Below are 25,942 nucleotides of genomic sequence, written 5' to 3'. Positions count from 1 at the left end.
GGGGTCAGTTTGGTGCGGTACATGGTGAGAGTGTAATTGATCGATCGATCACTAGTAATATGGTGATTTAATTTACAGTGGCGAAGCAAAGAAAGCGAAGGGACTGGAATTCGTGGTAAAGTGATTACGCAAAAGGAGCTCTGATGGGGTGCTTTCAAGGACCAGTACTAAAGATGAGGATAATAAATTATGAATTCAAGCGGTACCTTCGTTGTGGGATAAAAACTGTGGCCACGTTGATGGGGGAGAAAGCTGCTTTGAATTTGCAAAATCCGGTTGACGTGGGTCCAGTTGACGGTGTGGGGACTACCCTACGTGTGCCTGTCAGCTGCAAGGCCCAGCGTGGAAGGCGACTCTGGGAGGTTGGAATGTTATATTGGCCTTCGTGTCAATCAGTTTACCATCGTTTTCTGCTCCTTCGCAGATAGGTTGAAGGGCAGTTGACATCCCCTGTGCAGCTTCTGAACGCTTGCAATTGGTAGCGGTAAGAACAGGCGAGTACTGCAATCAATAAGGAATGTCTAGGCAGGCCGAGCGTGCAAGCTGACAAACATCTTCATGAGATCTCGACAAACTTGAACGGTCTGACAGTTCACTTGTCATGGCGTCCCGATACTAGAAGGGATTGAGAGTGGGCTGGGATGCACTTAGTTACTGTAGAGCGAAGGGCGCAGTCTTGAAAGACTTGAGAGGCGAGAAAGAGATGGCAGTGTTGCCGTACAATACTGTGCCCCGGACGACGATGCAGAGCCAGGGCATGATCGAAGAGTTCCGTCATTACCTCCTGGAGGACGACGATAACTGCCTTCCTGAGGAACATTTTTTGCCACCAGCGCACATGATGGTGTTAGGAGGGGACTTGAGCACGGAGGCTTTCTTCAAGAGCCTGATTTCGCCCATGCCGTCTCCCAAAAGTGGGTTTGGCTGTAGAGAAGTCATGCCAATTTGGTCTTGCGCTGGATCACAGATCGACGGAGCTGCCGACGAGCGGGAGTTCAGTGACAGCCAACCGCGGGTACAGGACCGACATCAAGTGATCAGTAACCGTACAGGGCGACCGCTACCCACTCTGACGCTTCCGGATAGCTTCTTGGCGACCAAACGATCATCGAAATGCATTGTCTCCGAGAGCACGACTCTCTCCGGTATTTCGAAATCTTCGTCTGAAAATGAGGAGTCGGAGAATATGTTCTTCCTGAGCGTTCTGCGAGATCATGAGAGTAAGGTTGAGGGGTGGTATGATCCAGCGCCGTACTCCAAAACAGACCCATGCTCATCTCAAATTCAGTCGTCGTCGTCCCAGGGAACCGAGCCAATTCCGACTGCAATGAGGCAATCGATTGTGGCACAGCAGGAAGGTAGCGTCGAGCAGAAGTCGATGAGTATCGATTCTGTGCCATCAAACAACTCGGAGTCCTCTCCAAGCGTGCCCAGATCTACTACCTTGAAACTGCCCAGATCCTTGAACTACCGAGGCGTCCGACGACGACCATGGGGCAAATTCGCTGCTGAAATCCGCGACTCTGCACAGAATGGCGCCCGTATCTGGCTCGGCACATACGATACAGCTTACGATGCGGCTTGTGCATATGACCAGGCGGCTTTTGAGATGCGCGGATGCAAGGCTCTCTTGAATTTCCCCCTGAAGGCCAACATCTATGCAGCTAACTTGGCCGGGAAAAACTCTGAGGACCATCGTCCCTCTGACTCTTCCTCCTCAGGGTCACCCGTTCTGAGAACGCCGAATAAGATCCAAGTTCCGGTGTCGGTCTCCACCGAAAGACTGCACCCACATTACCAGCGAGATAGCTTTCCTTCTAGGGTCACCAGCTATGGAAGTCCAACTTTTCCTGGCAGTCGAATCTCACCGACTCCACTATCCATGCAATCTCCATCTCAGAGCGGTGGCATATCCCCAGAGATGCAGTTCCGAGCCGCCTTATGGTTGCAGCGTGCCGCTGCAAGCGTTCAGGAATCCTCCTCTCTGTCTCCCTACATACAAATGGCACAGCTTCTGGGAGCCAGGCAACGCATTGCTGCTGTACCGCCATACTATGACGATTTCACGCCATCCCAGCAGATTCCTGATGTGCGAGGCTATCCATTCCCTGCCCAGGCCGCCATGGATTATCACGATGCCATAGCCCAGCGACAGAGTGCTTCCGAGCCAATGGACCCGCCGGCTGCAGTCTCCTTCCGAAGCAGGGTCAAGAGGTCACGCTCCCGAGAGCTCTGGGAAGAATCTGTGAAGCGAACCTGCCGGGGGGGTCTGTGGCAGCACCAAGTCCCCGTCAGATTTTACTAATCCACCTAGCAAGTCCATTATTTGAATGGTTTTGACGGTTTTACAGTCTCTCCAATTTTGCTCTTGTGGAGATCGGGGCCATGGAATTATAGGATCTGAATATGTGACAAACAGACGTCGAGGCCATGGAGTTACAGACCCGATACCATATGCACGTCTTGACAGGGGACACCTGATATTACGTCTCTGGATATTTCACTTGGGACTATACCAAATGAAAAAGCCTACCACATGATTCTGGTCCAGAGGTCTTTGAGACTCAGGGAATTCATGAGGGGTTTGGGTGGTCGCCATGGCGCACCTGGTTTGAAAGTAGATTTTGCAGTTAATTGGTAGCACTGATGTGTACGCCTAGACTGCAAGTAAACCATTCACAAGAGTTCCATGAGAAGAGAATTTACGATGCGCCGAAGTGGCCAATTAAAGATGAAAGATTATTATATTTGTACATGTAAAGTATCGTAATTGTAGAACTGGTAGTAAGGTAGAGGGTGACATTTCCAGGGCAGCCAAAAGGCATGCTTTGGAAGACATTGTGTAGAGTACTCTGCTGTGTGCAGGCACATGTAAAGACCGATACCACTCTAATCTGTAAATTACAACATGAGCCCACCTGACATGTTGCAAATCTGTTTGATACAACATCTCCTCTTCAGATATCTCTTCAGCAAAGCAAGTGGTGAATTTCTTGGCAGGAGTTGTTAGATGTGAATGGATTGGAGTCGAGGTTCGAAGGGTACTGTAGGTTCTGTCAATTAGTGATTGTTGTTACTCTCATCGGGCAGGGGCTTGGAACAGAGCAAGACGCAGTATTAAATTCAACTGACGCTCTGAATTATGCATGCGGTGGGCACATGACTGATTTCATTTATTTCGCATGGGGAAGTTACATATGCAATTTACGATGGTTATAGATGCTAGTTCCTGCACTAAAGTTCCACCATTTGTTGGTTCTTCTCCATCCACTACCAGTTGGTTGCTCATTGAGTAGGTATCATGGAAACACGTTCTTGGAGTGCCAACTTTAGCAAAGTTCGAATCAAAACTTTGGGGATCCAGCTGAGGAAGGTGCCACCTTTCCAAGCACAATCCCAAGATTGTGTAGCTGCCAACTCACTAGGGCGGGGTGCTCATAATCAACAGATTTCTAGCGTAAAATTTGAAGTTCTTGTTAATGCAGAAACTCTAACCCAGTATTGGCGTGAGGGCTTGGGCAAGAAATTAGCAAGATAGAGTCTTCTCCCAAGGTGGTCTACAGGTGCAGGGGGAACTGGATGAGCGCATGGAGAACAACCACCTAACGTACATCTTCATTTCTGGAACTGCATCCGAGTTTCGTTTCTCAACTTCCAACTAGTCTTAGCGCCCGAAACTCTGGTGTGGATAACACGATGTGTGGACATCCTGTAGTGGTAACTCATGACATGTGCTTGTGTTTGTTATGATAAGAAAGCATATGGACATGTCAAATACGTATCATCAGAACAGACAGAGCAAGCACCAAACCCACCTTTATGCATTGCCTTGATGGATGCACGAAGACTGGTCACAAGGATGTCTGCTGGAGAATGCGAGGCTGAAGAGAAAGTGTACTTTCGAGCACGAGATGATTGAATGACTCGAAACAATCAAAATATGAAGTGAGTCTGTTTATGAAATGGCATGCTAATATCGTGCGACAAAGTTGGAAGATCCTAAAGAACAGAACAGTGCAGAAGCGAGATTTACGTTCCGGAATGTAGCCAAATATAGATGACAACAAAGACAAATGTTCGCACAAACCTTGGAAAATGCACTTAAGGCAGTTATGAGCAACTTTGCAAATAAAATTGGAAATTATACATGGAAATGGTCAAGAGAGGCTAGAATCTAACTAAATGCCCCCTTTAAACAATTCATTCTAAGTGATGCTGCTTTCAGTAAGAGTCACACTAGTAGAGTTTAAGGCATTCAAAAGTTCAGAGGCTACTTCCCTACCGTTCCTTGAACTCTCTGTGGGAGGCAAAGAACATACTTCAGAGGATGTCCTTGAAAAAGTCAATTGTCTACCTGTAGAGGATTGGCGGGACTCACAGCAACTTCCACATACTCGGACAGGACTAAAATAGCCAAGATCCTCCAGAACAATGTGGTTATTGCAGCAGTCGGCACATGAAATCTGCCCACAATTGCGGCAGTGGTGCTTCTTCTCTGGTGTGTCCAACTCCTTCTGGCATGTTGTGCATTGATCAGGCTGTAATTAAAGCAAGTCGTTAGTAAGCTGAAGATTAGAATCTATTAGTATGTTACTCGATCTTAAATTTTACGTCACCTTTTCAAAGAGAGATAATCCTTGAACATTCAACTCAACTACAACTCGAGACAAAAAGTGAAGTCTCACAGCCTACAGACCAACTTGGGTTTGGAGTTCGTAGTTTTGAGCAAACAAAACATGATTCTAAATGAACCCAAAAAAATCCTTTTCAAACGAGTTGTCAGTGTTCGGGATTGACAAGATTAAGTATCAAGTGTTAATCCTACAATTCAAAATCAGATATGAAGAAAAATCAGTGGCAAAGTTTCATCTTACCTCGATTTCAAGCGAGGGTGTTTGCTTAAAACCATCGTCAGGCAGTGTCCAAGAAACAAGATGTCCACCTGCATCCCCACTGCAGAGTTGCTTGAGGTCGTTCCCTAATGAAAGGGCAGTTACTGGTTTCTTGTGCCAACTTAAAACTTTATACAAAACCAGTTGATATTCAGGGGGCCCGCCAGTGATACATGACTTAGACATGTTCAAACCCCAGGAGTCAGAAATTCGGTGGCTCGCTTTCCGATCTAGTTTTGAATGGTTGTCGAGCTCCATATGCCAGAGACGGATCACTCCATTTTGATGACCCGTTACATACCTGAAGAGCATCCAACCATAAATCAGGCACGTAACAATGGCTTACGTAGATATTTGTGGAGTTGTTTCGTATTCCACTGCGTAGGAAGAATTTGAAGTCCCTGGAAGTGCTTTTCATAATGTAGAAAAGATACGTTTATACCGACGCATTCAATACAGATTCAACTCAAGAACCGATTATCTGCAAACTCAATGCAGTGCTCTTGCCGTATTGAGTTGGAATCACGATCAAAGTTTTAAAAAGTAAAGACAACATACCAGCTTGCCTCCATCCAATCTGACAAATGAGGGCTAGTGATGGAAAGAATGGTATCAGCAGCAACGTGAGATGTATTTACAGCTGCTAAGCAATCTCCATTAATGCTCCAAACAGAAAGAGTTGTCCCTGAGGCTGTGACCACTTCGCCTGTCATATCGTTCGCATGAATGGCTGTTGGTGGGTCTGGTAGTTCAGGCAACTGCCGCACATATTCGAGACTAGACAAATCCCAGAAGATCACAGTACGGTCTTTAGAACCACTAACAATCAGACTGTACGGTTGAGAAACTGCAAGACAGATGACTGATTGTGTGTGGGCACACAATGACTTCTGCAAATGTAGCCGGCGCTGTCCTCGAAGGCCATCTTTTCGTTGCCTCCATACAGATACAACCCCATCAGACCCGCCTGTCAGAAATAGAAGCGTCAGCGGGCTAAATATACACGGAATAGTTAAAAGTGGAAAGCTTCCCTGATAAATCACAAAAATGGATGGTAGTCGAATTGTTGGTTGCAGATATGGAAATGAGAAATCCTTAGCAATTTACCAAATTTTGAGATATCACATGATCGACAGGGCTGATAGAATGAGACAATAATGTCTAGTGCTTTTACCAGTGACAAGAATTCGACCATCACGACTGAAGCCAGCACACAACACGGGTCCATCGTCGTGAAGATTCTCATGAGTGGAAAGTAGCCTCTCTTGGTCATATGATACAATCCGGAGGCTTCGATCTGAGAATCCCCAACTAAGGTACTTGCTGTAGGAGGGAGGCTTCAGTATCCTGTTTGCCCCTGCTGCGTATACTTTGTCTTGAAAAATAACTATTTGGGACACTCTTGAGCTCAAAGGCCGCATTTCCTAAAGAGCGATCACCAACCAACAGGGAGGAGTTAAAACCAGCACATATTCTCAAAAGAAAATACAAATGAACAAACCGACAAACAGTATGAAACAAATCCAAGTGTTCAGAACTTCATGAATACCTGAGGGGCAAGCAAATGGTAGTTGCGGAGGGCAAGCGCAAGCGGTTGTTTCTGAACCCACTTCCGCTTAGAATGAGGCTTAGTAAACAGTAGCTTTGGTGTCTGTCCAAAGTGATTAATCTGAGCCAAAATAGCAGCCTTCATTCCAGGATCGGGAACACGGTCGATGTCCACTGCTCCTTCATATGTCAAGTAGTAAAATACATTCAAAGCTTCAACAGCCGGCTGTATCACAGAACGCAATGCATGTTAGAGCCCTAAACACCCATCTACTCAAAAATGATAAAGATTAAAGGGAATTGTAAATGCCAGCCGATATTTAACTACAGGGCTGCTAAATTTTATAATGTAAGGTTCAAAGCACACCCAGAGGTTCAGGTCTTTCACGTACATGAAGCAAACACATGAGATTGCAAAGGGCTTGGTAAACATTAATTATGTTTCTCTGATACTTACATTAGAATTGTACTAAAAAACAACTTTTCATAGATGGAATGTTACAACCAATGCGACCACTAGGAGAAAGTTCTTGAGTGCGTAAACATACCTTTCCACGCTGCTTGAAACCAAAGATAAGATCAATCCAGTGATGCAAATTTTCAGAAACATACTGAGATTCCAAGGCTTCACGGTGTTTTCGAACAAACTCACGGGCACTTCCCTTTGCCCAGGGCGGAAGCAGCACATCATTAACCTTTTCACCTGATTGCTTTGTACCGAAGTCAAAACCAAAGCGATTTTCCAAAAATTCGGGAAGGTAGAAAAACTCCGGAATTAGCTCTTTAACATCGGCAGTATTTCCTTGACTTGCGCTGAGCCAGGTATCTTTGATGCTGTTAAAGAGTCGGTCAGAGTGATCAAAACTACCCCCTTGAAGCTGCTTGTTCTCTTGACTAAATGGTGGTAGCCTTATAAGGTAGAATAACACGCTTCCAGCACTAGAATAGTGTGAACCATAGTGAAATCTAGGAATTTCGGGATCTTCCCAAGTCTCATACCTGAATGCCAGATAGTTATTTCAATGTTCATCAGCAGAACTTCCAACATAGGTTCTTCTGTCCTCTCGATACACAGAATGACTTAGAGACGCTTAAGGTATGATCATTCCAGTCACCTCTGTAGTGTTTAGATCAGCATTGAGGCGTTTAAAGACTACGATTGAACTGAACATCCAACATTTCACTTCAATTACATTCACACGCTTAAACAAAAAAATGTTAATGTATGATAGAAGGAGGATCACCTTTTTCTGAATTCCTTTTCACGCTCAGGATGTAGAGCACCCATAGGCTTATCAAGGCGGCGGAAAGTGTCTGGGTTAGACAGGTCCAGTTCTTCACTTGTATAGTCCTTCAAAATCCATGGAAATACTGGGTACTGTGTCAGGTCGTTATAACCACGACCTGCTAGTGTATTCAAGTGCATAAGGTACTGAAAATTGCTGATTTCTCCATTTTGCCATCTACAACCAAAAGCGAACAATGATAATTACAATACGAAGAGCATGTAAAACAGAGAAACGGCACAGTTATTAAAAAAAGTAAACAATCGTTGGAAGCTGTATTCAGAACTCATTGAAACAGAAACACTCACCTTTTACTAAAAGACTTGGCCATCATTTTGAAGAGGCGTCCACCTTCACCAGCCTCTTGCTTAGATGCGGCCGAAATTGTTGTATCCAACCTGTGTTAAATCTCAAAAGTAAGCAAGTTACGTCAATAAAACGATCTTGCCTCATTTCATTATCAGAAACATGAAAACCTGGACCTACATCTTCAGCTACCTCCTCATAGCTTCACAAAATGACATAGCTAAAACCATAAATTCAGGAGCTGCAGAGGATATGGTCTTACATGCTATTACGTGGAAGATTCATTGCGAGAAGATTTTTAAAAACTTCATCTCGTTCATTTTTATGGAAAACGAGCAGATCATTACATCCATCCATGCTGAACAGTTCAATAGCAACAGGACGTAGCTGATATCGCCGTTTCAACAACTCATGCACACTTTCCAGTTTCCACATCCTCCATGGATGTGGCATATTTTGGCCTGCTTTCACCTGCAATGAATTGAGAATAATAGTCCAATTACAGTAAGCATGTATGAGGGGAAATGGAAAGCATGTGAAATACTACGAGGTTTAGAAAAGCATCACTTAATGCAGTTCTGACTGACCTTCTCCTTCCCCCACGCACCCCCACTGTAAGCCCAAGCACGGCCTCCTGGCCAGGAATCCGCGACAACTTCACCTTGCTTTGAGCTATGCGTATCCACTACACGAGCTGAATTAGCACGAACTCCAAGAGCCCGATCTATGACTGAAAGATCTCTTTCTTCACCTTTCTCTTTTATACACTTATTTTCATCAATAATGTAATTTTCAATTACATACAAGCATTTTTCTCCAATAAGAAAAATTCCATCCCGCTTGTCTAAGCCAACCACTCGCTCACAATTGTATCGAAACCTTATGCGTTCTCCAGGCTCCAAATGAGGCCTAATCAAATATTCTCCATCTTCGTGCATCTCTTGCTCCAAGTAATTTGCTTCTTCTGGCACATCCTTTTCAGCGGGAGAACCGCGTCCCTGTGAAGAACCTAAGGTTTGGTCGGTAACTTCTTCTCCAGCAAGTTTGAGGGAGGCAACACTCATAGCCTTTGGTACTTGAGATTCTGAGCCAGAAGGAAAGGGTTCCTCATTCCAGTCGACTCTTGCAGATAACACATCTTCCTCCTCTTCACCAATCTCATTCTTCAACTCGCTTATGTCCTCTTCAAGCGACACCAGAAACTCTTTGCTTGAATATCCTAGGCGTTTCTGGGTATCGAAGTTGAATATGTCAACATACTGATTATGAAGTGCATTCTCTTTGTCTGAAGGATTTATCACATCAATTGGAGTACACCTATCCAACGCTTCTGTCTCTCGTTCCACCTGATCAGAAAACCGCGATTATTAATGAGTAACCAACACACAAATAATTTCACGGATCCAGTTATGATCTTTTGCTTGAATTCATACTATTATGCTCCATGTTAAGTTGATTTCAATTGCCACTATTGGATCAGTTTCCTCCAAGACTATATGAGAAAAAGACATCATCTAGCAGCTCGTAAAGCAAGATAAAAATAGAAACTCTTTCGAATCGCTAGCGTAATTAAAAACCAATACAAAATTCAATCACTCTATCAAATAGTTCATACACTCCTTTATCTCGTTGAGTTCGGAGGAAGAGAGAATCATAATATTAAGTCAAAAGCTGAATATATCCATGTAGAGGGTTGCGAAAGTGAGCAATCCTCTACTTAATTTATCTTGTTCTTTCTTATATTTTTAGATCAGATGCGTACCATGAGTTGAGACTTCTCAAAAACGGAAATTTTTTTCTTTCGTCGTTCCAATTTCTTCCGCATGCGATATGGACCTTCGGTTGGACACAGCTGCCAATCAGGCTCTTCATCACGGACCTCTGAGACAATTGGCCAAATCCCACGCTCATGAACTAGCTGCTGAAGATGGTTTGCCCACCCGTTTTCAGCATGAAGTATCCATCCATACTTGTCTTGACGAAGAACCCTAAGTTCAGCAGCCATTGCCTCTCTGACCAACTCAAGTGCTACTCGCCTTTCCAACATTTGTTCCCAATGGCGAGTATCCATCTTAGAACGTTCTCTGGTGCGACGAGATATCTCTCGTCGTCGACGAACCTCCATAGATTTAATTCGAGCCGCAGGAAAACGTGATGCTCCAGACACATAATCTCTCCATACAGTGGATGCTCGCTGCTCAAGCACTCTCTGTACAGATTCCCAATTCTCTTCAAGCCATCTGTAGAAGTCGTGAACTCCTGTTGTCAGCAACCGATCGAAGCCCCCATGGAGTACATCCATCAAAACATTACCCTGAAAGAAAAAAGTAGAATATTAATGAGTATAGTAGACCACGCAGCAGGTACGTACAGAAGGTTCCCCCAAAAACACCATGATACAACCTATGTACTCCATGACATAATAATGACGTTATCCGTAACAAGAATGAGAAAGTATACAAGATAATATGAAATTCAGCCATGTAGATTCAAATTTAATGTGAAACCTAAACTTATGTGGTCTTCTCGAAGTTCCAACAAGCTTTCCACTTAAACTTCATCCTCGTAAGCATTACTCCAACTAAAGAACTATCAAGGCAAATAAGACGTTGTCGACAACTCACCTGACTGCTCCGTGTAATTAGCAAATCCTCCAAAGCAGAACTGCGATTTGCCAATAACGCTTTCCAGACATCAAAAACCAAGGTCTTGTTGCTTTGTTCATTATCCAAAGCCATTGGAAAAAGATTTATACAAAGAGCACATACCAACTCAAGGTCTACATTGACGGTGCAAAAAATTATTTTTCGATTCGCAAGCAATAATTGCAATACTGCGGCCTTGTCAAGAATAACTTGGTAAGTAACTCCAACATCCCCAGAACCTATTTCAAGATTTCTTGGAACAACTTCCGTAAATATCTCAGAGCCTGAGCCAGATCGAGGAATTCTTTTGCCATTCCATGTGGAAGAATCTTCTTCTATAGGATTGTTAATCAATTGTGGCAAGAAACAAAACATAAGCATCCTGTTCGTATTCTTCAAAAGTGATTGAACATATGCTTCTGCTTGACGTCCGCCACTCCTTGTGAACAGCATGCTCTTGGCGATTGGAGTTGCATCTTCTACACGCCCATCTGTGTTGGCTAATTGGAGCATTGAGAGAAGATACTCAAGGACGTTGAGAGGGCCCCCAGGCTCTGCAAATGCACCCATATACACGCGGTCGACCAACAGCCAACTCAGCGTATCAAGATTGGGAGCCCACCTGTATAAATCATCAACTTTAGAACGAAAACAATCTTTAAAAAAAACAACTTCGCAATCAGGCACGAAGTCTTCCAGATAGATTGCTCAAAGTCTCAATGGATTACTTGAGCAAGCTACAGCCGAAATGTGTTGTACATCTCAGAAACAGATATCTATCTAACTATACTACGTAACAAGTACCAAAGATATGAAGAGCATACATTAGTGAAGTACAAATGATCATATGCATGAGGAAAGGCAAGAAAGGTACCTATTTTTATCTAGTTTCTTGTGGTTTTCCTCTGAGTCTCGCATAAGCCTTCTCTCAAGATCATTGATTATTCGCCTCAAAACAAGTCCTTGAAAAATAAGAGCTGCATCAGCGCTGACATACATGGGCACAGCTTCAAGAATACTCTCTACTAAGCTTGTTGATTTGGCCTGTTCGAGTAAAGTTTCTGCGAGCACCTCTGCAATAAAATCCATTATGGCAGATGCAGCTGCCGCACAAGGCCCACCCCCGGCACCCATAGCTTCCAGTTGTAAAAGCAAACGAGGGGTGATCCCTGCGTTCAAAGTTTCGCTGGGCGTAATACTTGTAGAAGATGGAGGGCCGAACTCACTAAAATTGAATTCAGCATCACTCTGATTGCCAGAAATAGTTGAAAAGGCTGAGAAAGAAAGGTGCCTGGTTCGGTCCTTTGTGGACCTTAGTGGCGTTGGAGGAGCTGAGTGTGTCGTGGTTTGCCTATTTTCAGGTAAGTTCAAAGTTAAGGGCTGTGTCAGCCATGGTTTTACTACAGAATTTACCGGCTTTGGAGTGAGCATCGAAATACATGACAGTTCTGAAGTTGTCGGCGATGTAGCCATCTCAACTGTTAGAGCTTCAGACTCTGCAGTGATCCACATCTAAAATAAGAAAAAATATCTTCTACTTAAGACGATAAGAACATTAACCATGAAAATTACATCAAAATCTAGAAGCGTCAAAATGAAGAATCTAAAATCGCGACATGAGAAATGTCGTTTTAGTACTTGAATAAAGCAGGGAAGAGCACTATCATGTATTGAAACTCATTCAGTCAAGTGAACAAACTATAGGCAGAGGCACCGACGTAGTAGGCCTAGGTGAATTGCAGCTATAGAAATTACCTATAATGCAATAACAAAAAAGGGTTAAAAGCAATCCATCATTGGATTTTCACACAAATTTAAAAATATAAGAGAGACCAAGTAGCTGGTGGCTAGGTTCAGGGATTACCTGAAATAGAGGAGATATGACTTTCTTGAGCAGAATCCCCAAACTTCCCACTGTTAGATACATTTTTTGGTGAAACTCTTGATGTCATCTCTATTGGATATTCTGTAACAGCAGTAAGCTCAGAAACATCAATAGTTCCTCTTCCAACATTAGAAATTTCAACGGCAGATGATTTTTCCAAGCTCATCAAATCTTCCTCCGATGGCTGATGCCTTGTGTCTCGTTTAGAATCGTGTGCACCTTGTGCTGCGGCAGCAGTCCTGCACAGAATGGAAACCTTAAGAAGTTAAATCATAGCTGACCACTTTGCACATTCTCACTAATAAAAAGATAAGCAAACCATCAGGATGTATAACCACCCCGAAGCAGTTATTCAACGAGTGATCAGAGCAATTCAAAGAAAACGAACTATGAAATATGTCACCCAACACAAACCCCTCACAATCATATGCAGTAGATTTAGCAATTCATTGAAGATAGGTGCATAAGCTACCTTAGACAGGAAAAGTAAAGATCCACACAGGACTCGAGAAAGTCACAGCGACGGCACGCCATCGAGAAAGGTTTACACATCTTTGCACAATCAACCATAAACCGCAGTAGAGATGAAATCATCCCAGGAGCTGCCTGTTCGCCTCCCAGAAGCCTAGCCGCATACGTCTTATGTAAAAGAGCCTCACCCTACAATTAGAATCAAGTACGTATATTCAGTTGGGCAGTTGCATAAACGAAACCAGCAAAGTAATGCATCAAAATCGGCACAGAATACCAACCTGAAGTGTCTCTCCATCATCTTGATCAGAGACAAAAGAAACATTTAAGCCAGAGAAGTCGCCATTTTGTTTAGCTGATTCAGACTTTACCAACATACGATCAAATGCTGCCTTCGCCATTGATACGACGGAGTCTAAAAGTTCGGTAAAAACAAGCTCTGATTTACTCCCGTCCTCAGGCAACAAAGCATGAAAATCAAGCAAACAAACCTGAAACATAAACCCCCGCATGTTAACATGGTTTGCCTTGAAGTGCCTAAAAATCTTTTTTCTTTTTCTTCTTGCTTTCTTTTTTTAATTATAAAAAAGAATCCGAAGAACCCTCAGCACAAGCAAAGTTTCTACATAGAGCATTCTGATAACTAGAGCACTACTAAGGAAAGCTAATATGGGAGAATGACTGTACCTCAGGTTGTCTAGGATACACTGACTTCCCGAAAATGAGGCAGAAGAGTATGTAGTAAACTTCAGGACAATCGTAAAAGCTTGGCAAAACACGAGCCAAGGCTTGAAAGCCACCTGAGCTTTTAAAGCGGGCAGCAAATGTAGGAGAAGGCAACAGGCATGCACCAAGTAATGTCATAACCCAACGCATACTGGTAGGATGAACAGCCTCGTCCAACCAGAACGTGATCAGTTTTGAAGACACGATTTTATGCCATGTATCTAGTATGTCATCTGCTGTAATAGTCATTTGAAGTTCAACGAGCATCTCGAGAAGCAAATTTCTTACAATAACCTGCCTCAAACATAAAAAAGCACAGAATGAGGTCATCATATGATAAAGAGTACGCAAATTTCATGGGCAAAACATGATAAAAATTTTGAGCTCCAATCACCCTTTAATAATTGCACCCCCTCCATTATAGACAAACTAACCCCTAGTCACCCCAGGATACAAAATAACCGCAAGAACGGACAATCAAAGAAAATCTTCCACACAATCGATGGTCTAGACCAGATTGATCTTTCTCAGTTAGGATATAAAAAGAGTTCTACACTTGAACTAGGCAATGAGTGAGAACCTACCTGTGTACCCATAGACTCACGGGTAATATCCGACACACCCTTTACAACATGTGGTGGGTCAAATGTCATCACAACAAAATCTGCAACATACTTGAGCTCTGAAGGCAAGAATCCATCCTCAAGGATGATGCCCAACAGCACCACTAGCTTCTCTAGAACCAAAATGTCAACATCCCCTCTCTGCAGGGTAACCAGCAAGTGCTGAACTAGATTGAGTTTTCTTAGCACAGTTAAGTTATGAAGACGATACCGATGCATAGAAACAAGCCTTTCAATGAAACCAAGAAGGCCTAATTGAACACCGATAGGTGCAGTTACCCATAAAGTCCAATCTAATAAAACATGTTCCATCATTTCTGGATTAGCAAGGACTATGCAATCAATGTCTTCATGCGGGAGATCGACACCATCGATGTCAGACACACATCCACCAATCGATTCATTCATCCCAAGGCTATCTGGATACTCCAAGGTAGACCCATAGTTAGATGCTTGATCGTCTGCAACCCTAGATGAGAACCCCAAAAGGTTCATGGCTGTATCAAGTCCTGCACTTAAACTCCTACTATGGCCAGCCGGTTCAGGCGCAGTGGCTGTTGTCTGGGGTGGCTTCTGGACAAATGATGCTTCACAGGATGCAATTCGGAACAAGAAATCAAGATCTCGTGCCTCAAAACAATCCATCCTTCGATGAAGAAACAAGGCCAATAGATGGTAGCCCCGACAAGCTTGCATGTCACGTGCATTTCGAGGATTTGACTGTAGCATAGACACCAAAACAGAGAGGGCAAGGTGCAGCGTTTCACAGGTATCAGCAGCCTCTATCATAGCCAGGACAACTGCCACACCTCCCACCTTGCGCATAGAATCTGCAATGTTACAGGGCGTACAAATGTGGACGTCTCCATATATTCGCGCTAGTCTTGGTAATCCTATCACATCAAAGACACGTAAATATGACGAACTTGGAGTTAAGAGAATAAGAATATAAAACTGTTTGTAGCAAGAGCGTACCTCCAAGAACAGAGGCCGCTGCCGACATGGGATCAACCAAATTCACAATAGAAATGGCACCAGCTGGTACTACATTCTCCGCATTTGAGCCATCATAGGCAAAGATTAGATGGCGACCACAAAGCTGAGCCCAAAACCGGGCAAGCTTCTCAAGGTCCCAAATAACTCCACTTCCTTCAGATAGAGCCACTCCAGCGCTTTGACTTACTCCTTCAGCCCTTAGCGAAGCTAAAAGCTCTGTATCTAAGCTTTCTAGAACCATCAAGTTACCCCCACCGCAGGCTTCATAAGGTATAAACTGCAACAAGTCAGTGTCTTGGAAAAGACCACGGTAACCACGGCCAAGCACATACATGAAGAAAATTGCCGGAGCAGGGAGTACTTCTTCGAATAAGTAGCATGAACCAAGCTGCCAAGTAAGAGGCGAAACTTCCGAAAAGGAAGGTGGAGTGCCTATTGTGACCTGCAGTTTTAGTTTGAGCACTTTTAGTCGAAGACATAATTTGACAGTAAAAAGGATGTATATATACCAGCACATTCTTGTAAGCCCATAATTATACCATGTATGGAATCTCATATAAGAAAGGTATCACAGACCTGTAATGACTTTTCAGTAGGTGAGGCAGAGTAACCAAGCTTTCCTGTATGTCGAAGGCTCCCATTCAGATAGAGATGTGCAACACTAGACTGAAAAAGCCCTGCCAATGCGTTGGGTTTATTGTGCACTATGGTGAGATGGTACCAAATACCCTCCTCTAATCGCACACCTTTAAAGCACACATAAGATGTTGGGCTTGTAGCGAGTGTTAAAACTCCAGAATCACTCAGGAAGAGCTCTGCACAAACAGTACTCTTCTCCTCTGCTGTTCCAACCGTAAAGATACGCAAAACAGAACCCAAAGATCCGGATCGATTTCGGTTCGATTCCTTGGTTGCTTCAGCTCCGTTTGTGTTAGGACCACTTTGTGTTAGTTTCTCAAACCGAGCCCAGCAAACAAAAGAATAACCAGCAGTAGGAGGCCATGCTCGGTCCCCTAAAGGAGTCCTTATACAAGCATGTCCAATCCGAGACATACGAAACTCAATAAAGGAGGAAAATGACAGGCTAGTGCTTGAGAAGGGAGAAGATTGGCTCATCCTCTCCACCATAAGTAGGAGGCGCTGACCCATTTTACCATCGGACGCGTCCCTATTCAACCAGATGATTCTCCCCAATGTTTGCATCTCTGAGTAGGACAATCTGTACAGAGAAAAAGGAAACCAGAACACTCATTTGGTGCAAAAGATATACAATATAAGATACGTTGGATAAGAAAATTTTGTAGACGAATACGAGGAAAGATTAGAGGTAAATAAAAAAAATTGCACGAATTAAATGAATCTGATCTGTTCCAAAAGAAGGTATTCTGCACTGTTCTGTCATAACAAATTGTCAAGCCAATGGTAACGCAAATCCTGACACCAAAACTACATGCATAAAATATCCACTCGAGCTCACGAAATGATATGCGTACCTGAAGGATCCAAGAACTTCCACAATCTTCAGAGAGTATGATAAGAGAGGGGAAGGCTTTGTCTGCATCATCGACTTAACCGCCTCCAGCAGATCTCCCACACAACCTGAGCTCAAAGTTATGAAAAAAACTCACTTAGACTGCAAGATGAGTGGCATTTTCATGCAAAGATTCCACACCAAATGCTCCCAACATTACGTAGTCCTTAGAAAAATAGTTGTTTAATATTTAATATATTCCCAGGCTATACATCCCAATTGGCACATGAATTGTGACTCTCGCATGTGGCTTACCAGCAGAAGTTAACGCATTCTGGTTCCACGGACTTTTACTGACAATTCTCTCGACCTGGATCAGTATACGAAGCTGCAATTTCGCAGAAAACTGTGGTAAAAAAAACAGAAGAACTGCGATTGCCCCCGGATTATATACATCTATCTGCGCTATTTGGCCAGGGTTTACAGGAAAATCTTTCTCTGCTCCTGGAATCCTAAAGCTCTTAGTTCCATCTCCTTGCAACAAAATTGGAAGGCCCAAAGCACTTTGCGAAGGAGATAGAACTCGTTCTAGTGCTACATCAAACAAACGCTCTGCGACCTTTTCCTCAAAATCGGAACACAGAAGCCCGGATGTCTGCAATAGGCGTTTAAAAGTTTGTGATGAAATGCACTCATGCAGCTTGTTCCGGTTCGGAGGATACTCGGCTGCTCCTACAGTGACTACATGCAGTAATGCATCTAGAACTTCCATGTGCTCAGTAAGATTTGGAACAAATGCAGCTTCATCAGCAACTGACTCCGCACTGGAATTCTCGTGGCGTGATTGAATGCCTTCCAAAACAGAAAGAAGAAGACCAAACCCATTCCCATCACCGAAGACAACTCGAGTTGTAAAGTTGGCTCCAAGGATTCGCCAAACTGCCCACAATATGTCTTCCTTTCCCTCCGTGTCTAGACCAATCGGTAATCCATTCTGGCCGTAAACAATTCCACTATGGGCAATCTTTAAGAGAGACTTGAGTTCATCTGCGTGAGCCTGGAAACGTGCAGAAGTCTTAGAAAGCCCAAAAGGATAACCAGAAACTGGATAGTCAAATGTAACTATAACTGCTCTAGCCATCGCTCTTACTGCGAACCTGAGTATTTTAAGAATCACTAAAACATTAGAACTCTCTATCCATCTCCGCAGAAGCAAAAACAGCATGTTAAAATGTAATGTAAATAATATTATTCAAATCAACGCATCAAATCGTGCAAGGATAGTGGTCCAGACATGCGGTAAAATTCGAGCAAGGGGAAAGGAAATCATTATTGACCTGATTGACATCTTCGCATATAAGGCATGAGAGCACACGAAGTGCACCGCTGCGTTGAGAAGCTGAAGCTACAAGAGGGAGGATATAACCAACTCCATTCGCCTTCCGAAACACAGTTTGATTACCATCACTCTTCTTCAGTAGGGAGAGTAGGCAGTCCCAGGTTAACCCGACAGTGACCATGTCTTCAAAGATACAGAGCTCTCGAGAAGGAGATTTAACTAAAGGCTCAGAGGAATTTTTAAAAGCAGAGACTTCTGAAAGACCACACCGCCTCAAATCATCAAGTAATAAATCCAATAATCCTACCTCCCTCAACACTTTCTTGTAGTTCCTATCAAATGACAACAGTTTCTCGAAAAATGTTAACACTATTTTGCGCAAAGATGATTCATAAGGTTGCTGGAGAAGATAACAAAGAGAAAGAAGCTCTTGCTCGGGAACACAATTTACAACGGTAACTGCGTACTCCAAAACCTTCAAAAGCCGTTCTTGGAGAATCAATAAGTATTTGCCCATGTTTTGTAAGAAGAGAGGCATTGTACGCAACTCCTGTACAAGTACGTAATTGTCTGGATGGCTGGCAAATAATCTGAGCAAGCGGTCTAGTATTTCAAGCTGCAGAATTATATTTCCTGTCTTGAGGAAAATATCCTGGAAAGTCTGAACTATTTCAATATCCCTTATTCTACCCTCTAAATCAGGTTCGCGGGGATCCGAAATGGCTGCTGAACCAATTCCTTCAAATAGAGTTCGCACTGGTTTGACGGAAGCTAGGCGTCCAGAACGCCCACCGATGCCCGATAATGAGCGGTGGGGTGCTCTAGCACCTGTTTGTGCAAAATCAACAAGGATGTCTAGAAGACGTATCAACAAAGGCGACAAGGTCCCACTACATTCGCCACTGACCTCTGTTTGGTGATCATCGGAAACTTGACCACATGAGGTATTTGAGAGCATACAATCGCGATTCATGTTGGGTGATTCTGAATACTCTTTATTTTCCGGCGAAGCAGACAATCGCAATGCTAGTTGTACCAAGCAAGAGTAACCTTTTCCTTTCCGAAAATCGTCTTTCAAGCGTATTCCACGAGACTCTGCGATCAACTGAAGTTTACTTTACACCTTGTACGGAATGTTCTTATATGATACAGAAAAGTAAGCGAAGAGAAGGAACTAGAAATTTCAGACTAATTAGAATGAAAGAGTAACATCTAAATTTTATGTACCTGCACGAGACGAGACCTGCATGCATTTGAGAATTAAAGAGACGACACCAACAGTGTAGCTTGCATCACCGTTGCATTCAAGCAGAAACTTGTTGACAGGTGACAGTAGCATTTCGATCTGCTCAGAAAGACATCCATATCAACCACAGAATCAGTCAAACTAGGCAGAAAGTAACACATCAAGACAGTTAAGCATCACTAGTGCGAAAAGTTAAAGCCAATTCTTTGAAATCGTATACAAACCAGTTCATGGGTTCGAATATACTGAGCGGTGCTTCCATTATCGCTCATTAATGCAGCCTCAAGAATCTGCAAAACAACCAAAAAATTATAGAATCCTGAAGAAGCACGTTCTTCAATGTGATTAAGGAAACAAACCTGACGTGGTATTGATAATCCACAGGTCATATCCAATAAGGGCCAACAAGATTCCCAGCACTCAGTGACATCAATAATGAAAATTACAAAGTAAAAACACAATATGGAGAGAATAGCGCACCGTCGTGGCATGAGCCAAGTGTGTAGGGAAGCTGCCCTGAAAGTCCGCAGGCTCAGAAATTCCTTCCTCTCTTATAAAAGCCCCCATGGCCACAGTGTGAAACAGTAACTTAAGTGAATCATCTTCTAGAAGACTTTGGGCTGCACCAGCATGTTGTGCCATCGCTTTCAAAATATGGATAACACTAGCTTCCACCTATGCTCATCATAGCACCATTACAAAACATAACTCACGAGTCAACCCAATAGTTGCAGTATTAGGTAGTCTGTTTTAATCCTCTCTACCAAAACAAGATACAAGAAGCGAACTCTTGCACACTTTCACAAACACGAAAACGCAGACAAATAAATGAGTAACTAAGAAAAGGCGTTGTAAATGTGCACCAAAGCTCGTCTTTCCTTCATTGGCACCTCCTCCAGCACACTAGCTGCAACTTCATCTTCTTTGTGTGTGGGCTGCTGATTCAGGGAAGTCAAGTCGATCAGACTAGGAGTTTCATTCCCTACCCCTTCTGTACCAGAAATTAAAACAGGTTCTCCCACAACTGTTTCTATCGATGAAAGGACTTCATCGTTACTCCGCCACTTCGAATCAACAGAGTGTAGAGAAGCTGTGTCCGCAGCATCTTTAGCTCGTGTAGTAGATACATCCTCTATTTCTGTGTCAACAACCATGGCTTTCACAGCAGAAATCGAATTAGGAAGCAAACCCCCTTCATCCTCAGCTATCAAAGTGTTGGTTGGTTCTGTGGAACTGTTTGTTGAAAGCGGACCACTATCACCAGAAGTTGTCTGATCACTGGGTGACACAGAAGAGCTTATCAAACGACATAAAACGGTGACAAGGGCAGGAAATAGGCCAGCATCGATCAGTGGTTGGACGTCCAACTCCTGCACATACAAGCAGAATTAATAAGATCTGGCATGCACGCATAGCGTAAAGTTCACTTCGCACATCTGGAAATCTACTTGTCAACTCAGGAATGAATCATACACATCACTGCAAACTGCTCTCTTTCTCTAACCTGAGCACATTTAGGAACATGGAATACACAAGTTAACGGTTACGTACCGGAGAGACGAGGCCTTCCAAGGCGAAAAGAAGATTTGCACCATTTACGACTTTTCCCTGCAGTCATAATGCAGAAGTTTGCATAAACAATAACAACACAGCCTTCCTCTAATAATAACAAACAAATAGGCTCCATTACTTGAAGTAGTCCAGACTCATGTACCTCGACATGTGACCCAGTAAAGAAACTCCATATGTCGTCAGGTTGAAGCAGCCCGTTTAAACTATCTTCACGCAATTTCTTGATTTCTGTAACCAGTGCTCGAGCTAAAACGAATTCAAATGTACGCACATCCACCAACCTGTATAGAATGAACAGATGGCAATCATTATCATTGGCAACACTAATGCAATGACAATACCAGGAAGTGAAAAATCCGCTGAAAGAATTGGGCATCAGTACATGGCACGAGTCGACGTTTGCTTCTTAGAGTGTGCATAGAGTCCGTGCATGGGTGATAAAAATGAGAATGCAACACTGAAAATTGAGCGGGACAAGACATACGAAAGAGCAAGTTGAGCTGGGTCTGAACCCTGTCGAGCAACTTTACAAAAAAGGCTAACAGCTACTTCCAAAGCCTTCTCCTTTTCCTACACAGAAAGAGACCAAGAAAGTTGAAATGCATGACGCAACAAAACGAGTAGCATGTAGCAATATTCGTAGACGTCCTCATAATATGAAGACGAAGCAAGAGTACAGCAGAGAATCCCAAACATATCCAGTGGTTTTGAAATAACAATTAGCAACTGTTTGAGGGAAGCATATGAAACGATACCAAATTAAGAATTGAATGACAGTTAGTAAACCAAATTCAAACCATCCAACCAGCGCTGCCAACACCCAATCAAGGGCGAACCGTTACCTGATCAGTAATTGATGATCGAAAATCCTCCCAAGCAAATCGAAAATCTTGCTCCAACAAATCTTTGCGACTGCACACACGTCCGAAAACAACACGTAGTAAATACAGAATACGCATATCCAAAGTAAAGGCAAGAGGCCAATTAATGTATCAGTTGTAGGATTAAAATCTGGAATTGTCATCATATTATTGAGCCCAAGAAAGCAAACTAAAGTTGTGCAGAATCAGTAGTCAGAAATTATGAAGCAGATCATAGAGTCTTCAAATTTATTTTTTAACATCTCAAGGTGATCACAATTCACACTCTGATGATGAGATCAGTTCAGAGAGTACAAAAATTGGCCAACTAATACCTGGTTCTAGGAGTTCCATCTTCAGAATACTGATGAGATAACCTTGCCCGTGGGCTTGTTGGAGAGAACGTGGTCTGACTCACTTTTTCTTTGAAACGCTCAATCCATTTCATGATGACCACCTACTTGACATCTGTTCCTTGCTAGAATCTCACCCTTACTATTTATCTCCAATCATGACCCTTCCATAATTCTGGTCTTCAAGGACCATATTGATTCCACTTCTACAATACAGCCACGCGTGTAGGTCTCATAGCACCGGTTCACCTCCCTTAATTCTGACAGATTTTAGCTGCAGTCCACACCAGGTTCCTGCATCGAGTTGAAGGAAACATCAAAAAAAAAAAACTTATAATGTGATGGGAATCACGACTGAACGAACAAGCACCATAATTCCTCTTTCATAACCTGTGAGCAATGCATCCAGCATCACATTAAAGGTCGCTGTTCATACACTTGCATTGCCAGCTTGATCTCAGCAAGTTCGAATTCAGGTGAAACAGCTGCAGCTACCGTATCAAGCTGGAATCTTAAATCAGGCCACTCTAGAACTCGCCTAACGAACGCATTTAATGTTTAAAATCGAACTTCCACTACATATGGTTCTCTTCCAGGATAAAAGAAAACAGAATTTTGTTGCCTCTCACAAAGCCCAGCAATGCCCATACCAACCCACATGACTAAGTTCTGCCATTAAATCTTTCATTCATCCACTAAATGCTGCATTGAAGAATCTCCAGCCTCCAACCGAAAAGCACACGTTCCACATATCTGCACGATGGTGACTCCACACCCAGAGAAGCTACGCACTCATTCCACTAAAAATCTCGCCCAGGTTTGTGATCAAGCAACCGCGGAGCAGATGGACACAGCGACCAACCCTCCAGAATCTAGCACCAGTTCGCATCCAGCAACAATCAACACGGACGATCTCAAACAGACGACCGCGCACAACCCACATTTAATATCAAGCATACCAGCAGCTTCGGTGGATGAAACAGAGCGGAAAAGGAGCAACGTTGCAATGTAGCAACGCAGAATGAAGAACACTGAACCCTAGACTAATAGAGACAGTTGACGAGCATTGAAGGGGTGAAGAAGAGAGAAAAGACGACGACAACGACGACGAAGCAGGGAGAACAGAAACAGAAACAATGCACATACCTGATGGTGCACAGATCGGGCAGAGGCGGGGCAAGAGGAGGGAGGAAAGGGAAAAGAGATGGGTATTGTGGATCTGTAGCAAGAATGTGCAGGCAAGTTGCAAAGAGAGAGAGAGAGAGAGAGAGAGAGAGAGAGTGAGAGCTCGTGCGCTGAGATGAGAGAGATGCGAGGGAGGGAGGGAGGGAGGAAGACCCAACGACGAAGAACGACGACGGCGATAGCGAGAACCCCCCCCCCCCACTCTCACGAAAATGCTGGAACTCTGCTCTCTCGGAAGACAGATCCCCGGCCGGGCCCGGCTGCATGGCACCCGATTCCTGCCCCATCCCCGCTCGACGTGTGAACGATGCCGCCTCTCTTCTGGTCCATTTTGAAGTCGCTCCGTTTTCGAACGCACACATTGTTGAGGCTCTTGCCATTTATTCTCTCTCCCTCTTAACTTCTTCATATATTTATTATTTATTAATCTAATTATTAATTTGTGAGTAGAGAAAGAGAAAAGGAAAAAAGTGAGGTTAGTGTAAGTTTCAGCTATTTTGACGCACTTTGTGCATGATAATTTGTTGGAATATTGTGATAACCATTTTGGCTTCATTCAAATTTAATTATGATTTTTTAAAATAAAAAATAAAATCTAAGTTTGATAAGATTATACTTGTGCTTTAAAATTATTTAATGATTTATTTTATTTTTTGAATTTTTATGATACTATGTACTCTTAAAGTTATTATGATTTGTGCTATTATAAGTTATTATGATTTGTGCTATTATATGTTATTTTGCATAATATGAATGCTAAAATTAATGTTTTCATTACATTCTGTAAAAATGATCGAAGAGTTGTGCTAAAAGACAAGACTTATTTGAAAACGAAAGTATGTAATAACAATAATTAAATTAGTTGATTATGTTACAAAACCTCCATTTTAATAATCTTATATTGCCATGGTTATCAAGAAACAAAAATTATTATTTAAACTTATAGTGATTTCATAATAAAGGTTTTCTATTTTTAATTTTAAATTTTAAACTACAAGATATGTTTTCAAATTTTATATAAAAAAATTTGAAGAAGTTTCAGCATATTGATTTTTTTTAAAGATAAAATAAAATAAAAAATTGAATGCATAATTTTTAGATTTAAAATCTTGAACTAAAATTAAAATTAAAAATATCACACAAATAAAATAAAATAATAAGATAACTAAATTATTATAAAAAAATAAAACATACTTTTTAAAAAGAGACATCAAAAGAAACATGAATTAACTCCCTATATAGTTTTTTTGAAGAAAAGTAAAAATATTTATTAAAATTTGGTTATGAAACATGATACATTTATCAAGAATAAAAAATCATAAAATAATATTATAACTACATATTTAAATTAAATTAAAGGAGGGATAAAATAACTACATTATAAAAAATCAAAAAGGTTATAGAATAAAATTTTTAATATGAAGATTTTTAGGATTGTATTGTGGTTTTTCAATAGATTTATGTGGTAGAAGAACAAAGTAATGGTAGAAATTTATAAGAGAAGTAGTTAAAATATAGCTCCAATTTGGAAATATTGAAGAGATTGCTACCTTAAAGTTAATACATCCACATAATTAGTAAAAATAAATAACACATGTACTGTTTTTTAAATGTCTATAATATTTAATAGTAATAATAATAAAATATCATTAAAATTTAAGAATTACGTATTTTTTTGTATATTTTTAAAATATTAAATAAATTAATAAAGATAGAAAAAAGAATTATATTTCTCTTTAAAAGTAAAACAACATATTTATAATAGGATTCGTTGCCATAGATAAGAATGTGAATAAAAAAATTAACATCAAAATCAAAAACTATACAAAAACCTACATTTTATTAGATTTTTGGCTTGAGGTAAACATTCTTATATTGAGTACTTTAAGATAAACAATAAATTATTAAGTTTTGGAGTTGTGATCATCTTTAAATGTTGTTTAGAAATAAAATCAAACTTTTATATCTAAATACATTATATATGTTTCATAGAAAATAATATCTATTTTTATATTTTTAATATTTATGGGGAGTTGTTAACTTGCATAAACTATTTATTTTTTAATATTGGAATTACCATGATGCATCATTGCTCACAATTGCAAGGATCTTTTCTTGGTCCCTTGATGTCAAAGAAATATGAATAATTAAAACAGGATAAATTTAGATTTTTTTTGCATTTGCCACTCCTTGTACAACAGGCAACATATTTAGTAGAAAGGGAGAATGACATCACTACACAAACGGCGTAAAAGGAACCCAACTCAAAAAGCTCAAAAGGAATGAAGCGTTAGCATTGTTGTTGAAGCAAAAGGTAACATTACCCACACGTCGCACGTCATTGGCTCCAACATTTCAGACCAGTCGTGTGCCACCACACGAGATTGACGTGCCAGCAGGGCGAGAAAGAGCGCCACATAAGCATGCCATGTCAGCCTGAAGGACGGGTGACGTGGACACTGATCTGCCACGGGGGTCATCATCCTCAAGGCTTGCTCGGGACTTGAGGCGCGGTCAGTTGCCACGAGGGCGTTTTGT

At 42.0% G+C, this 25,942-nt stretch overlaps 2 protein-coding genes across 2 annotated transcripts; one reads left to right on the top strand and one right to left on the bottom strand.

The window, feature by feature from the left end:
- The first annotated feature begins 573 nt into the window (after positions 1–573).
- Positions 574–2,947, top strand: LOC112282738 (uncharacterized). Its single transcript, XM_024520763.3, has one exon. The coding sequence runs from the start codon at positions 704–706 to the stop codon at positions 2,303–2,305; it is 1,602 nt and encodes a 533-aa protein (XP_024376531.1). The 5' UTR covers positions 574–703; the 3' UTR covers positions 2,306–2,947.
- A 1,137-nt stretch (positions 2,948–4,084) lies between these two features.
- LOC112282737 (protein SPIRRIG) lies at positions 4,085–23,589 on the bottom strand. The gene is made up of 33 exons (XM_024520762.3): positions 23,366–23,589; positions 22,202–22,513; positions 21,849–21,918; positions 21,491–21,576; positions 21,149–21,287; positions 20,986–21,042; positions 20,298–20,804; positions 19,915–20,109; positions 19,659–19,724; positions 19,416–19,533; positions 18,187–19,283; positions 17,165–17,906; positions 16,872–16,977; positions 15,955–16,597; positions 15,358–15,820; positions 14,344–15,275; positions 13,721–14,053; positions 13,315–13,524; positions 13,035–13,222; positions 12,542–12,801; positions 11,552–12,173; positions 10,657–11,299; positions 9,795–10,346; positions 8,620–9,378; positions 8,295–8,503; positions 8,035–8,124; positions 7,685–7,903; positions 6,989–7,439; positions 6,442–6,666; positions 6,067–6,316; positions 5,451–5,859; positions 4,875–5,193; positions 4,085–4,538 (listed from the first exon to the last, which is right to left on the bottom strand). Exons 2-33 carry the CDS (start codon positions 22,312–22,314, stop codon positions 4,206–4,208), a joined length of 11,406 nt encoding a protein of 3,801 aa, XP_024376530.1. The 5' UTR covers positions 22,315–22,513; positions 23,366–23,589; the 3' UTR covers positions 4,085–4,205.
- Positions 23,590–25,942: the final 2,353 nt, after the last annotated feature.

The sequence above is a fragment of the Physcomitrium patens genome, chromosome 5, assembly GCF_059467195.1.
Source record: "Physcomitrium patens ecotype Gransden chromosome 5, ASM5946719v1, whole genome shotgun sequence".
In the NCBI taxonomy this organism is placed as follows: Eukaryota; Viridiplantae; Streptophyta; class Bryopsida; order Funariales; family Funariaceae; genus Physcomitrium; species Physcomitrium patens.
This window is presented reverse-complemented; position numbering and strand designations above follow the sequence as displayed.

Bases quoted from the DNA above. Each gene is read 5' to 3' on its own strand.
- LOC112282738 (XM_024520763.3), top strand. From the start codon at position 704: ATGGCAGTGTTGCCGTACAATACTGTGCCCCGGACGACGATGCAGAGC.
- LOC112282737 (XM_024520762.3), bottom strand. From the start codon at position 22,314: ATGAAATGGATTGAGCGTTTCAAAGAAAAAGTGAGTCAGACCACGTTC. The intron at 21,288-21,490 runs GTATGTCTTGTC...CATTCTATACAG, and splicing joins CCAGCTCAACTTGCTCTTTC to GTTGGTGGATGTGCGTACAT. The intron at 14,054-14,343 runs GTAGGTTCTCAC...TGTTTGAGGCAG, and splicing joins GTGAGTCTATGGGTACACAG to GTTATTGTAAGAAATTTGCT.